Source organism: Plasmodium gonderi (assembly GCF_002157705.1).
Source record: "Plasmodium gonderi DNA, contig: Pgo-contig_119, whole genome shotgun sequence".
NCBI lineage: Eukaryota > Apicomplexa > Aconoidasida > Haemosporida > Plasmodiidae > Plasmodium > Plasmodium gonderi.
Window position 1 is genome coordinate 1 of NW_021629045.1, and position 14,888 is coordinate 14,888.

Genomic DNA, 14,888 nt, shown 5'->3' on the forward strand with positions numbered 1-14,888 from the left:
AAAAGTAATTGCTAGGTGATATATATGAAGAAACACATAAATTATATGGAGAACAAGTTCAAAAACTATCCCAAGGATAGAAAAATTCGGATTAGAATGACTAAACGATGGTATCAATAATACTGAAGAACAAAATGGATATCATTCTAAATAGGGGGAGGAAAGGACAATCTTTTATACTCTGGAGGAGTTATTTTGGTTTTATCTATTTTCTATGGTATCTATTTATTTGTAGTTAAGGAGAATGATGAGGAAAAGATAAATGATAGTTCTCTAGATGAAGCATTTGAGAATAATGATGCTATTATCTGAGACGATAAGAAAGAAATCATAGATGTTAGTTTTCACGGAAATTATGTTCTGAACTGCATATATATATTTGTACATATACAAATAAAAATATATTTTAAAGATCATATTACATATGCAAATTATAATAATACATTTTCATGAATTCTAATAAGTTAAGATATGCACAAATGAAAATAAATTTTCCAAATAAGGACGACAAAAAAGATACTGATTTCATAAGAACGCAATAATAATTATAATATATATGTTTATATTATATATGTTATATTTACTAGATAATTTTATCATAAGGTAATATCTACTCGGTGTTCGCATATGTGGGTAATATAATATTAACTAATTTTAAATAAGGAAATCCATAAAAATGAAAGTGTATAAGAAAGAATAGATATATTCAATATTATTATAAAAATAACTACTACACTTAAAAAAAATGCGAAATCTAAAAATTAAAAACTGCACCATAAACCCTAATCCTCGTATTGTGAACCTTAAACATGAACTTAAATTTAAACCCTGAAACATAGAAAAAAACAAAATTATAATTACACTTCGACAGTAAAACACGTCAAGTACGATTGAAGTGAATAAATATCAAATTGATAGACAAAATAATAAAAGATAATCATTAAAAAAATTTAGTAATATGAATAATAACACTAGGAAAACAATATAAAACATAGAAAAACCTTATTAACCGAATGACATAAATAATATATAATAATTTGCATAACATCACATATTTTAATTCTTTATTCATTTTATTAACATTAGAAAATATGTTATACATAATATAAAAAAGAGTACATACTAAAAAACGTTATACCTGTACCTTATAAAATATGTTTTTAACTAATTTTTTTTTTTAATAATAATTAAAGAATAGGTTATTAGTTTTATATACACATATTTTTCCTTAATAAAATAACATCTTTTAGAAATTATATTATTATTGCTTTTATTAATAGTATTAATGTTCAATATATTGAGTATATTAAATTTTACAATACTTTTAACAAATAACAGTAATAAGAAATAATATAATACATCATAAATATTATTTATCCTAAACTATATATTAAATCCTAAGTGTCAAAAATACATATACATCTAAAAAAGATATGACATGAAAATATATAAAAACGTATTACATTATGTTAAAAGTCATTATGAATGTAAAAATATGGAAAAAATAATTTAATTATTACTATATTCTGAAAGAACACTATCCATTACAGAATGTGAAAAATCAATATGAAATGATTAAACAATTATATAAGCATTATTAAAATTAAATATTATGTAATAGTAACCATTTTCGACAACCTGTATATATTACTAATTACAGAATGTTTAATCATTTTATTATGTGCTCCTAAAAAATATTTGTTAAATGTTATATTCATTATAATTGTAATATAGAAGAAATAAATATAAGTATATAACTAAAAAATTTTATCATTATATGTTTATTAATGTTATGGTTTCGGCAAAATTTAAAATGTATTAAAACATCATATGAATAATTTGATGCACAGAAGGTAATTCTGTTCATAAAGGATTAATTAGATTCAACTTAATAAATAAAGACAAATAAAAGCTAACTTATGTTATAAAAATTTATTTAATATATAATAATATATGAAATTGTTATTAAAAGTAATGTGTTCAAAAAATAAAAAACATGTATTAATAATAAATTAATATATATGTATATAAATATCAATCCATAGACTTAGTTAATAAATTTCTAGCAATATTATAAAATACTAAATCATTCATAAATGATCGGTAACTAACAGAAATATAAATCATATAACATCCAAATATATTATTTTTTTTTAGTTCTTATAATATATAGTAACAGAAATAAAAAGGAAATACATGTAATGTAATGAATGTTACAGAAACCTTTAAAAAATAATTTAAACGCTATAATTTAATTAATGTCTAAATTTTATGTGATACGCTTTAAAGAATTATCTTTTCCCTTAACGACTGTACTTAGAAAATATGACAAAAGTTATAATAAAACTGCTATACATTTTATCAATGAAAATAATTAATTAACTCAATTATTATATTTATATATATATTTTTTGTAAAGTACATTATGTTTTTATTTTTAAGTAATTTATTTTTAATTATTTTTATTTTTTATAGAATAGCTGCGAATCTATTATATTCAAAGCGTTGGATGATTGTGATATTTTTAGAGGATCTATTATTCCTATACTTATGAGTTACTGTAGTTCAATAATTCCAGAATCAATAAATTTCTTTTCAACACGTCAAGACATGAGTGCGCTTCCGACAAATATTCCTAATCCAAATATGTTTTTTGCTGAATATTTTATGAAAGATCAACACATTATTAATGAATCCAATTGTCATTCACAGAAGGATAAAATTCCTCCGTTGTTAATTGAATGGATAAATGAAATAAAAAAGTATATAACGAGGAAATGTTTTTTTCTGTTTGTATTTGTTTAAAGATAGTTGTTCTACTAATTTTTTTATTATATATAACGTAATATTAAAAATAATTAATATATTTATGAAGTATTTAAAGCTATTTAAATTTAAAATCATTACATTTAATAATACAAGCTACTTTTAATTATTTTTTCTTTTTTTATCGTTATCTAAAATTAATAATTTTATAAATAATACAGATTATAGAAGAAACATAGTGAGAAAATTTTTACATAAGGATCATCATTTTAGAACTAGACAAGATTTTGCATTATGTTCAGGAAAAAAAAAGGCTGATATAATTTATATATCAGGGATAAATACACATATACAATAAAACGAAACCACCTATTCCGAATTATGCTACAATATAATTGTAATATTTTTATATATCTATGTGAGAAATTTTTAAAGGCATAGAATGATGTTACAATAATAATGTATTTATAGGATATATAGAAATGTAAAGAGTGATGGGAATAATGCACATATATTTACATTTCAGTAAATATATACACTTCTTTCAAATGTCATAAAAATATAGGTTAAATATGAACATTTAATCTATAATTTTGTAGAAGGATTTTTGTAAAATTCATTTTAACCTATGATACACTAAATTCTTAATAAAATATCTAGCTTATATATGAAGCATATTTAAATAATACTTTTATGTATTATGTAAAACTTTTTTATTTATAGGTGCTATCTATTAATATGCTTAACATTTTATCACATTTATAATGATTTTAACGTAACGTTCATTAATTTTAAGTAATTTCTTTTTTAAATAAAGCTAGTATTAGCTATGTACTCTATAAATTAATTGTCCTAAAAAATTTAAAATTCATGTATTTGAAGATTTTCATTAAAATTGTACCTATTTTCCTTATGATTATATATCTTCATTAATGTTTTTATTAATGTTGCTTAAAATTGATTAAAGTTAAGAATAATAATGTTTCAATAAAAAAGTGTGTTATATGCACAATATATATTCATTAAACATATGTATAAGAAGGAAGTATATTATTATATACGTTATGTAGGCTAATTAAGAAAAAAAAATGTTATATTATAAAGCATTTTAAAATAGTTAAATACTCCAAAAATTAAAAAAAATATTAAGTATTAATAATTAATTAATAAAATTGATAATGTTATATCATTGCAGTTTCCAATGTATTCCTATTTAGATATTCATAAATGGTTGTATTAATTTTTATTTTCTTCTATATATAATTATATATGATATTTATTATATATATTCTATAAATTATCATATATGCAGTGACACTAAATTATGTCCTTACCAATAAACATTAATGTAAAAATTTTTTCTGGATCATTATACCTCATATAATGAATTCTATAATTTATGTAAAAGAACATAAGTTTTACAATATTTTTGAGACTTAAAATAATTATAGCTCCTATATGACCCCAAATATTGTAATATATAGAACTGGTTTTTAATTCATTTTTTTTTCAATGAATTAGTAAAACGATATTGTTTATGTATGTCTATTTTATAGCTATTATTACATTTTACGAATGAATTCATTTAAAAAAAGTGTTTTAAATTTTCTAATTATATTAAATATATATATTGTTATATATTTTTATTGTAAAAATTATTTTTAAATATATTCATTTTTATATTTATTAACCATAGCATGAAGAGTTACTATAAATTCATCAATACGATTATATCACAAGTAATAAAATATATAGCTTAATATTTATCTACATATTACTCATAAATAATCAACAATAATAAAAAATGTAACAGATAATTAATTTCTTCGTGAACATAAATGTTAAAGCATGTTTTACTACAAAAATATGTATCATTTATACTAGATAGAAGCTATCAAAATTATATATACATAACTAGGAAAATAATTTTTATACTATTACCTGTATTAATATTTAAATACACAAATATTAATACACTGGGCACAAAAAATTATACAAATATATAAGCATAAATAAATGCTTTTATGACACATATAACAGCTATAAAATATAATCTGAATAAATAATCTATAATACAAATAAAAATATAATATTTTCGAAATGTCACAATATTTTTGTATATACAATTTACAGTATTGCGGAATACATTTAATGTGTATTACATAATTAGTAGTTAATACAAATATAAAAATATATATTAGAAGAATGTAAATAATTATAATAAAAACATAACCTTTTTCAAGCACATATTTTAAAAAAAAATGCATTTCTTGTTATTAATTCAATACTGTATTTTCATAGATATGTGTTATTACTTTTAAAAATGACTTAAATATATATTTAATTAAAAATTAAATAGAACATATAAATATTTCCTTTACTTCTAAAAAAATTACTTATTATTTTACATTAAATAAGAATAAATCTATAAAATATATTAGAAGAAGCACTATTAATATTATGATCTCCATTTTAATAATGAAAAATTCTGATATTTTCAAATCTCAGTATTACAGAAGATATTATTACATGAATTAGGTGTAAAAAATATATGCTAAAATTTATATCATATAAGATGAATATTTATATAAAAAAAAAGTATTTTAAAAAAAAAAGAAATATATATAATGTGCAAAGAGAGCGTAACATCTAAGAACAAATATTTGTATATGAAATAGCCATTTCTTAGAATTTCCTTTTAAAATAAAACCTATAAAGTTGAAGAATTCATTTTAGTATTAGGGGGACAAATAGTATGAATTATGTATGCCTCATAAAGGTAATAAAAATAAATATAAATACCGTCCTAAATAGGTAATGAATATGTAAGAGTAAAAATATAATGATTTTTTCAAAATATACTATGTTGAATTATACAGAATTTAATAATATATATCTAAAGAACAATTTTATTATTACTCGGAACCAATTAAAGGTAAAGCAAATATATTCATTTGAGATAGATATTATATTTAGAATCCCCATTACTCATAATTTAGAAACATAGGGTACAGTAATAATGTTATTAAAAACAAATTCATTGGAAGTGTAATATAACTAGGTTGAAATAAAAACTAATTTTATTAAAATAAATAAATAGAAACCGATTTAAAAGGATTATCTAACAATAAAATATGGCGACTATTATAAGTATTTCGAATATTTACAATCACGCTATATTTCTACCTCCAGTTAACAAATATATAATTAAATACAATTATACTGAAATGTGTAATATACAGTAACTTAATAAATGATATATAAAAAAAATTATATAGTGGTTTTAATAAACCGACAAAATAACATGTATATTTATAAATATATTATGTTTGTATGTATACTCTAAGTCTATTGTATATTAGATTAATAATAAAATTTTATATACACAATAAAAACAATAATCTTAATTTATAGGGAACAATGATGATATATTTTTTAAACATTATATAAATAATTTTAAATATGTATCCTATTTACAATAACCAACAAACTAATATACAATCAGATACCACTTATTCATTGTCATTACATTCAAAATTATAATATTAAATAAATTAACAGATTATAACAATGAAATATATGTATAATAACTCAAAATTATATTTGAGACCTAATTATTACTGTACTTTTTTTTGATGACATTATTTATATGAAATATATTTTTCCGTATCCAAGAAATAAAGGAGGCACAAAGACTAATAAAAATAACATTAGGTATGTTCATTACCTTGTTATTAAAACGAAATAGATATGTAGATATATGTACAAACATGTTTTCCTATAAAAAGTCTTTTTTCATTTGTGATTGTTACATAAATGAAACGTATGAGCATTCATTATTTTATTTGTATGCATTTTATACGACCCAAATATATTTAATCAATTTTTGCCAGAATTTAATTTCTAATCTTTATATTTGGATATATCATTATTTATATTAATTTATTGCATAAAAATATCACAGATTTCTTAAATAAATCCCTTATGTATCAATTATTTTACACCTATGCATGTAATCCTTTACATACAAAAATGTTTTTAGATCAAATAGTTAATATATTCTCTTTGAAAAATCGCATTAATTATATATATATGCGCAATGTATTCTATCTTTTTATATTTGTAATTTTCGTATGCCTCTTATACTGTATATTAAAGAAGTTTCCTTCATTGTCAGATTTCGATGAACACATTTGAGTTTTATACAAGGAGAATATATATAAATAGATCTATATTTCAATATGCCACTCATAGGTATCTTACTGCGTCATATTTATCTACAAACATCTCACTATATTTAGAGTTTATATATAATTTTTTTTTTTCAAAATTTTCAGCATTCATTTTGAAAATAACATAATATTTTACATAATATGTGTTAATTATTTATGATTTTGCTTAAGTTATTAATTATAAAGCACAGAAATTATAATTTATAGATATATGTTCTTGTAATAAAGAACTCAATTTGTATTATAAAAAATTAATTTTAAACATTATGAGGCTTACTATTTTTATAAGTTCACAATCTTATAATAATTATTTTAAAGTCACAAACTAACGTATTATATATGAGACTTACAAAATCCTTAGCAAACAGTAAATGGATTTTTATTCAATATACAATTTTTTTCTATATAAAACTTATATTATTCATTCCTCTAAATTGGACAACTTATCAAAAAATATTAATATTCGTATAATACAAAATTAATATCCTTTAGATATAATTCTTTATTAATGCACTCCGAAATTGTTGTAAATTTTTTAAATAATTAATTATTAATAAACAGTTTTTTAATGAATTCCATTTTTATTACTACTAAGCATGTATAATAATAAATTATTATCATAAAATAATATTATATGTATTCATTATATACAGAGTTCATGTCTTATAGTTATAAATTAATAATTAGAGGATATAAAAATTAATAGTTCTATAATAAAATATTATTATTTATATTATAAGCACTAATATAAGATATATATTTCATGATATTATATTTTTTACTTATAGTGTAAATATATATTGTAATTATTATTATAATTTGCACTTGCTATGCACATATTTCCTCAGTTATAGTGTATAATTAAATTTATAATTACAATATATATTTACACTATAAATAAAAAATATATAAAATCATTTAAATGTTAATATAATTTAAAACGATTCAAAATAAAGGAATTCTATGAATTCATTAAATTATGTTGTCAAAACATTTTTGCATACAGTATTATTATATCTGTATAATGTTATAATTACGGATATATAAATTAAAGAAACTTGTAGTTATAATGTTCTAATATGATCAACTTATATCATTGACATTATTATTTTATGAAAATATCTTAAATCTCTATTATATTGATTATGTCTTAATTTTTTATAATCCATGTTTTATCACATAATTATTGTGACACCTATATATTACAGATATATAAAAAATATATACATCTTTATATTTGTAATATTAATAAATATTTCACTTTATACACAAATAAGTCTTATATGTTGCATTCAATATATAGACATATATATTGTAAATGATCATATTTTATATTCATAAATTTATATCATTTTTTACATGTAAAAATATCTTTATCTTTTTCATTGTCCATATTACATATATATTCTTATATTTTATATATTTCTTATTAAATAATAAATATTACTATGAAAATTAAAGTGAAGTATATATAAAATTATTATATATATAACTAAATTAAAAGAATTGTATTAACTTATTAAGCTTACTGAATAAGAAAAAATTATATAATTCTTATACATTTTTGTAATATTTATGTTGCATTATCACAATCCTTTTTATATATGTTCATTTTCTTTTATATTTGTTTTTTATCTTTCCTTTTTAAAATCATATAAGTAATTATATAAATATTACAAATAATTCAATTATATTATAATATATAATAATTAATGATTTATTTGGTATATACAATATTCATATATATACTATATTTTTGAAAAAAGAAACAGTGTATTTCTTCATACTATATAGCTTATATTAATAAAAATTTATTTGAATATTCATGTAATTTTATCCCTTCTTTCAGACCATTCCTAAAGAAATATATTATTTTCTAATATGAAAATAAACATTGTGAGCTTTTTCTTCAATAAAATAGATTAGTGTATCATGATAATTATATATTTACTTTTTATAATTAGTATAATGTATTCCTTACATATATGATTTTTAACATATTTTCATTATTTTAATATTTTTAGTATGAGTATGCAAATTTATTTTCTAAATGTGATGAAAGTATAAAAAAAGCTGAAATAAGAAAAAGTTCTTATACTAATGATTGTGAAGGATACGAAAAGAAAATTAATCAAAATATTAAAGCACAATTCAAAGAGATATGTCCTCAAACATTTTCTTATCTTAATGATATTCAAATATATGCAGTTGATAATGAAAAGCTAAAGGAAGCCCATTGCGTGTATTTGTATTATTGGCTATATGATAGTGATGGGGAAACTAAGAATAGTGATGATATTAAAAAACTTTATGATGAATTGATCAACGCAGATAATGAACATCAGGATGGACGATGCATGAATTATAATGATATAATAATTACTTATGATGAAAAGACAAAGCTCAAAGATATATATGATATGTACACGGAAATCGATAAAATAAATAGTGAAACTGATGCATGTGAGGATAATTGTGGTTGCGCCAAAAATTGTAGTGAAATATATAAAAATCACATGGAAACATGCAAATATAACAAAATCTCCAATTTCTGTAATGAATTAAGAAATATAAAAAAAAAATATGATAAAAAAATGATAAACGTAGTATGTGGATCTGATATCCCCAAAACTCTACCTTCCTTTCAAAACTATAATATAACAACGCTTATATTAATTCCAGTTTTTGTAATTTTAGCAATATCTTCCTTTTTATTTATCATGTACAAGGTTAATAATTAATTTAGTTGTGTATGATTATACGGCAATGATATATTTTTATGTAATTTAAATAAAAAAAAAAAAATTAAAAACAATCGCACATTGCATATACTAATTTTTTTAATTATGGGATAGTTCACGCCATATGGTCCAAGTATTCGATGTGCAACTATGATGAAAAGAAAACATTATAATAATATAGATAAAGAGAAGAATATCCTAGAATTATATGAAACAAACAGTTGTGTTCTTAGAAACCATAGGTATCATATTTTATATAGTTCCAACTAATTTTATTGTTTATCATACAATAATAAGAAAGTATTATATATAAAGCATATACAAATTATTGTAATATATATTTACAATGATACTTTTGATATATTTATGTGAAATAAAATAATTATTTTTATATAACAAAGAATAAATGAACATTATTTTTTTGTAAACATGATATAAGTATTCAAATAGAATAATATATAATTTTTGAGGTCTTATTCAATATGCATATAAATGTCGAACAAAAAATACAGAAGATGTATTTCATTTTTTTTTTGCTACTATATATGCTTATTTAAAAGAACATGTCTTTTCTACAATATGAAGTCAACAATACATATAAAAAAATAATATATAATATTAGCTAACATGATAATCCATATGGAAATTACATATATTCCTAATAATTAAATACAGTTCAAATAAATTGTTAGAAAAACATATCATATTATATAACATAGAACGAATCAAAATGAATTTCTAGTTATTAAATACTAATGTTAATCATACATGTAAGCATATGTATGCTAAATTTATATGATATCCATATAGAATTCTCTAAAAATATGTATGTTATTGTATGTCACATTTAAGTTATTTATAAATAATTTCATATATATTTTATTATTTTTACTTATATTAGAATTATAGACTTTCGTTTATTTGATACAACATTTTTGATTTATTTTATCTGTTTTTTATACAAATTTATATTCCTTTTTTTGTGTTTTATAAAATTAGAATTATTTTATATAATATGATAGAAAATTACTTGTTTACGTATTTGTTTTTTTAAAAATACCCCAATTTATATATATCCTTATATTAGGGATTTTTAAGATGAATATTATTATATTATTTATGTCATATATACTAAAACATAAGACATGTGAGAATAAATGTTTATTTGATGTTATAGGAATATGATAATGCATTTTTTTATAATTATAAAATATATAAAACAAATATATAAAATTCTATATTTTATATAACAAATATAGACTTTGTTTTGTGTGCTACAAAGAGATCTCACATATATATATACGAAATTTAAAATTAGAATACATAGATAACATTTTCAATTCTAATTATATAAGCAATATATAATGCATCAAAAAAATATATAGGAATTTAGAAGTATCTAAGAATTCATATTTGTAGAAGGAACATAAAGGAACACAAAATGAAAATACTTAATTATATATTTTAATTATAATTCTTATTTTATGAAAAATATGTACGCGGTTTAAATTAATATGCATGTGTCACTGAAACGATAATTACTCTACAGACATAAAGCAAAAAATTTTTATTATGTATAAGTAAATATATAATACTAATAATAAGAATATATGAATAGAATTTTTTTAAATAGAATTAATATAAATTATTTGTGTTCAATACTTTTATTTATTAATGAAAACTCACTATGTTTGTTTTTCTAATATTTGTATTTCATTGGGGTTAATTTTTTGTATTGAAGAATTTTATGTATAAATAAAGTATTAGTCTAAAATTTTTTACTATTTATTAGTAAATCATGTATATATATTAAATATAATCTCTAGATTACAATAATCTTTGTTGCAACAACACTTTATTTATGTTCATTTTCTAGTTCATAACAATTCGAAAATTTTTACTATTGTGCTAATTTAAAAAATTTTATATAAGACATACCATTGAAAAAAAATATATAAATGTAGAATCATTCATCATAATTTATTTAATACATAATCTTTTAGTATATATAAATACATTCATGTAAATAATAATTAAAAGTGTATCCTTAATAATAATGCTAATTACATTATATAAATATATAAATTCAATATAATTTTTTAAATAAAGTAGGTTATAATATAATTATATAATAATTTTGAAATATATTAAATATGTTTTTTTTTATATATCACCATTTTTTATTATATGAATACTGCGTTTGAATTTATGACTATAACTTTCGTCAATTATTCTTAAAATATTGAATGTTTTATTCTGATTATTTCTTAAATTAGCGTAGGAATAATATTTGCCTTGATTTTTGTACTATATAAATATGTATATGTATATTATTAAATGATATAATTAGTAACATAACATATACCCTGTTATTAGTGCATTCAATTTAATTTTTGTTTAAAATAATAATTCCATTTAATGGTGTATTGCATTTATTTGATTAATTTATGACGAAAAATATATTGCATTACACTATGTTAAAGGTGTAACTAAATTTTGAATGTATGATAAAAGTATATCTGAAATATATATTTATATTTTAAATGGATTGTATGTTTATTACATACTATTAATTTTTTATTAATTTTCATAACAGTGTACACAAAAAATAATAAATTAAATATTGTTATATTATGATGATAATGATAAAATTCGAGTACCTACAAATTCTAATTGTTCTGCAAATTTTCAGAGAGCATCGTACATAAAGTAGCATGTAATTTTCCTTAATTTACATAATAAACACCTAATGTTAGATAATAACTCATAATAAAACTGAAGTTGTATATGTTACTCAATTATTAATAAGTTCTATAGAAAAAAAAAATTCATATTTACATCAGTGATGAGGTAGTTGATAAAATTTTCCAATAATGTTTATACAGTACAAGTATTCGGTATTATTATATTTTAAGAGCGTGAAATGAAATATTAATTAATATAATGTCTTAAATATATAGACAATCATAGAACATAAACTCATTAATAATATTCACTTATGTGTATTATATAATTATAGTAAACGAAATAAGAACTTACATGTACATTAATATAACTCTATCTAATTACAATATAAAATGAATACTGGAATCCACGTTTAAAGGGGCCACCTTATACAGTTAAAACATTAAAGAATATCTCTTTTTTTTTAATATTTATACTATATAATAACATATAAATAATTAAAGCTAAAATAAACACTTTAGTACATTATATTAATAAGTATATAAAAACGAATTTACCTTAAATTATATATATTTTTAGAATAAAAAATCATTTACTTCATTTTTTTTAATAAAATCTCACTAAAACAAATATAACTTAAAAGAATAACCTATTGATTCACATATATAATTAAAATATAATCTATAAATTAATTAAAAATATACATATATTTTGTAGTGTTAGGTTATAAAAGAACTCAAAAAATATAATTATATAATACTCGTCATGTATCCATAATTTTTATAAAAAAATTTATTTAAAAAACAAAGGTTTTAATAATTAAAAGTGTTCAAATATATTTAAATACATTTTGTGCACAAAGGCACAGACATATCCACTAAATAAATATGTAAATAAAATAATTTAATAATAACTTAAAGGCAAACATAATAATTATTTCATTTTTCTAACTAATTTATATAGTACTAATAATTTAAAGATAAATATATATAATTAAATATAAATAAATTATAAAGAATGTATGCTCCTTAAATTTATACTAAATTCACTAACATATTGTTTCTATAACAAAAAAATAATAATTGTATTCATATTAATATATATGAAATTTTATATATTTATATTACATTATTATTTACTAAACTCATCTTTCAAGAGAGTATAATATTCATTAAAACGTATTTTATTTTTCTTCTCATTTAATTTTTCGTATTTTACAATTTTGATCATTGCATAAATAATTATTGTCAAAAGTGTATATGTTAATAACGCAGAAATTACAGATAATGTTATTGTAAAATTTTCGATACGATTAATAGAGATTAAATACTTTTGAACTTTAACAACCTTGCCGAAAGATGAGGCAAATGTACTAAATAATGATATGTATATGGTCCTAAGAAAACCAAATCCATATTTCAAATGTATTTTTTTATTTAAATTTTTTTATTATTTTTTCCTGGTTTATTAATTTTATGAATTCTACAAAATATTTTTTTTTCACATGAATATTATAACTTCATTAATTCTATCCATTTAGCGCATAAGTCTTCATAATTTCGCATATAAGAATTCAATTATTTTAAAACCTTTTTTTTGTTTTTTCTTAAGTTGATGATTTATCTTCTCCATTTTTTGTTATCTTATATTTTCTCCTACATGCGCAATTTTTCAATTTTTTCTGATATTCCTTGTTAGCAAGAAATCATATCATTAGTGTTCTTCGTCATACACTCATTATATATGTATTACCCAAAGTTTCACGAACTCAAGGCTGTAGAAAGTATACATATATTATTGATAAATAACAAAAAAAATATTAGAATATTATATTATTATTTGTTTTATAGGATATCTATTAACAAAAAAGCAAATATATACTTGTATAAATGATTATCACATCATACCTACAATGAAAAATTGCGTAGAATAATTATAAAAATGGAAAAAATAAAAAATATATTGAATTCTCTATTTCCATTTATGAAATTCTTCCTTAATATTATATATTATTATTAATAAAAATATTAATTACATATATTTTCAATAATTTTTAATTATAGTAAATGTGTTATAGTATTAATATATTTTATTAGAATAGTATTAAAGAATGTATGCATCATACAATAATTATTGTTATAAGTGAATTATAACAATAAATATATTCTGTTAATAATTTTTAGTAAATTCTATTAAATATTAAATCAATTATCGCAATGAATATAAAAAATTATCAAATAACTATTTATTATTATATTATTATCCTTACCCTTGTAGCAACATTAGTATTTAATATGTGTAAAATATATGTTTAATACTGAATTATAGATAATGCATGTTTTTTTTTTATTCACTTATAACAATGATTCTAAAATAATAAGACTTATGTTTAGTGTTAAATAATAATTACTTTAACATTAACTTTTAATTTAATATATATTGTTTATTTATATATATATTTATG

General features: G+C 19.0%; 1 protein-coding gene across 1 annotated transcript; it reads left to right on the top strand.

The window, feature by feature from the left end:
• Window positions 1-8,879: 8,879 nt before the first annotated feature.
• PGO_001195 (variable surface protein) lies at window positions 8,880-10,009 on the top strand (the record flags this gene model as incomplete). Its single annotated transcript, XM_028690908.1, has 3 exons — window positions 8,880-8,894; window positions 9,023-9,727; window positions 9,854-10,009. The coding sequence occupies 3 exons, from the start codon at window positions 8,880-8,882 to the stop codon at window positions 10,007-10,009; spliced, it is 876 nt and encodes a 291-aa protein (XP_028546709.1).
• Window positions 10,010-14,888: the final 4,879 nt, after the last annotated feature.